The sequence below is a fragment of the Pyxicephalus adspersus genome, chromosome 8 (assembly GCF_032062135.1).
Source record: "Pyxicephalus adspersus chromosome 8, UCB_Pads_2.0, whole genome shotgun sequence".
NCBI lineage: Eukaryota > Metazoa > Chordata > Amphibia > Anura > Pyxicephalidae > Pyxicephalus > Pyxicephalus adspersus.
Window position 1 is genome coordinate 6,418,963 of NC_092865.1, and position 2,885 is coordinate 6,421,847.

The 2,885-nt window shown below is 40.3% G+C and overlaps 1 protein-coding gene across 1 annotated transcript in view; it reads left to right on the plus strand.

The window, feature by feature from the left end:
- The window catches only part of ATG4C (autophagy related 4C cysteine peptidase), a gene marked incomplete at its 3' end in the record, with an annotated part of 27,431 nt that overhangs the window by 11,685 nt on the left and 12,861 nt on the right, over nt 1–2,885 (plus strand). The window contains 2 exon segments of the mRNA XM_072420708.1: nt 1,128–1,367; nt 1,665–1,983. Coding sequence (XP_072276809.1) covers nt 1,128–1,367; nt 1,665–1,983 — 559 coding nt within the window.

Consider the following 2,885-nt stretch of genomic DNA (forward strand, 5'->3'; position numbering starts at 1 on the left):
TATTTCATAACTCTGGCTCTCTTCTTTCTGGGCAAAGCCAGAAACTTCTCGGCACCCCTTTGTACTTCTCCTGTCAGTTCAGTAGTGACAGGTTTATTATTAAGCTGAAATACATCATCTGAAATAATATATAAACTAATTATCTGCCATATATTTGATTCTGTTTCATACGTTTTGTGACCTAGAAGCAAAAACAAAGTCCTGGACCTTAAAGAAGACTTCAATGCTCTCAGGCAATGGAGCCTGATCATCTTGTAAAAATGGTCCCTAAAGAAGTAGCTACACATGGAAGTTGGCCCTTTGTTCTCCCCACCTCTGGGCATGTTCAGTGTTAGACTAGGTAGCAATATGCAGAGCAATAATACATACCCAGCTTTAAACTTTAAGTGTAAACCCACCTAGTCTTTGTTTCATGAATGGAATTCAGGCTCCTTTGAGTTGGAGTCCTGAGCTTGGAGGTCTGTGTAATCAAAATGTTGACCTCCACTTTTAAACTTTATCTTTAACCTGTTCTCCCTTGTACTTCACTTTTGGTCATTGGGCCGCCATTGTAGCTATGGACCAAATGTGAGATTTGGGGAGAGAACAACAAACACTACAGGGTAGTGTCCATCAAGATTTTGATCTTGGTGTGACCGGTGTGCACTCTGTTAGATGGCAAATTAAAGTTTTAGTCTAGATCAGCGTTTCTCAATCAGGGCTCACCCGAAGGTTGCTGGGGGTTCCTTGAGCGAAGAGCAGCCTGTGTCTCTCGTATGTTTAGGTGACACCAATAAGCTTTTTGGCTATCTGTGAGGGTGATATTCTTCCCAATGGCCAGCAATGTAAAAGGAATTCTCGCCACTGACCACCACACTAATATACTGGGAGCTCTGGATATAGTAATTGTGTGTGTGTGTGTGTGTGTGTATATGTATAAAATATATATATTAGAGGACCTAAAAATTTATTTCAAGGGTTCCTTTATGTTAAAAGGTTGAAAAAACATGGTCTAAGTTTCTATTTGTTTACAAGTAACCCTTTGTGTGCACCATTTGTATTTAAAATTATTTTGCTGGAAGATTTTTTTTGCTCTTGAGTGATCGTCTGAACATTATTACATAACCTTTTGATACTTCATATTACAGTCTCTAATGAGACATTTCCTAATGACTTGGAGACCAAGACGGAGGCTAATGGCGAAGTAGTGTTTGGCACAGTAGAAGAGTTTAGAAAAGATTTTATCTCCAGGGTATGGCTGACCTACAGAGAAGATTTCCCCCAATTAGAGGGGTCAACGTTGACCACAGACTGCGGTTGGGGCTGCACCTTAAGGACTGGACAAATGCTTCTGGCTCAGGGACTATTAGTTCATTTTATTGGAAGAGGTAGGTGTATAAGGTTCACTTGTGTTTTTTGCAGACCAGGTTCTAGCAATGGAATTGTATAATGTTTTTAGGTATTGGTAAGCTCTGTTTCTGATTTAGCAGGGGTGCTCTGTTAATTCACACAGGAAGCACAAGTCCTTCTCTGCTGCCAGGGGACAGGCATATCATTTTTATTGTGCAGAGTAAGGGATCAGGAAATACAGGCAGCTTTAACTACATATGTAAATGATAACAAACATTCAACATGTGTTGGAGGGTTATGCTTCTAACCTTGGCTTTATTCTATTCCCCTAAAAGATTGGCTATGGCCCAATGCCCTGGACATTTACAGCTCGGATGTGGACTTCTGGTCAGTTAGCAGCGCCAGAAAGCTTGCACCACTCGAGGCGGCATATGTTGACCATATGAGCTATGGGACCAATTCTAGTAAATCGTTGCACATCATAGACTGTGATGAGAAAAACCAGACTGAGTTCTACCATAGGAAGATAATCTCATGGTTTGCTGACCACCCTTTGGCTGATTTTGGTATACATCCGCTAATCAAGTTTGGCAAGAGTTCCGGCAAAGTCGCTGGTGACTGGTATGGCCCAGCTATTGTGTCTCACATCTTAAGGTAAGATTTAAGTCTTTAATCCAATGGGTTCTATTTATATAAAGTATGGAATCGGACATTCCCTCAAACATTCCTTGGTGGAGAAACTTCCAGGTCCACCTGTTTCAATCGCAGTAATTGATTCCCTACCAGGCAATGTTTGAAGGAATGTCACAGTCTCTACGTTATATAAAAAAGTGCCCAATAAGCTAATGATATTTATGATATAAAGGGACAGTCTGATGATTTGCCATTAAATTCTTGGTGGGAATATCTCTGCATCTGGATTATCACTACTGTACACTATTAAAGGGGTCCATTAATCTAACTTCTATTGCAAGATGTTGGTCATGCCATGTAGATTTACATTCTTGGAGAATAAAAATACGTTATCAGTTTTTACTGACCTTAGCTGCAGGCATTGTGGAGCAGCTATCCTCAAAATTTGTAAGAGAAGTAATGAAGTCCTCTCTGTCAGATCTGGGCACTTGTTCCCCTTCTGGAACTGGAAGCTGAGCTACAGAGCTAAAGTAAAGCATATCTGTTTTAAATTGTTCTAAAGGGGCTGCAGCTTCAGAAATCGGTAATGGCTTGCCTATATTTATTGCTGCTTTAAATATGAAAATATTCTAATGCCCATAGCCAAGTTTTTTAAATTGCAAAAACCTGCAAGGAAAGAAACATAGTTGCAGTGTGAATCTGATCGTCTCTTTTTTGTAAAACGGTGTGAACAAGGCATGCCCGTCCTTATGGCATATCTTATTGGCTGCCTTATAGCTCCACAGAGGTGTCAGAAGGGGTGGCAAGCTTGAACAATACATGTAAATGCCAAAACTTTTCCCTATTTATTCCTGCATATGGGTGGCCTGGAGGAACCTAAAGCTAGTTCAGATATCATTGAAAGGCATTCAATGAATTTTTAC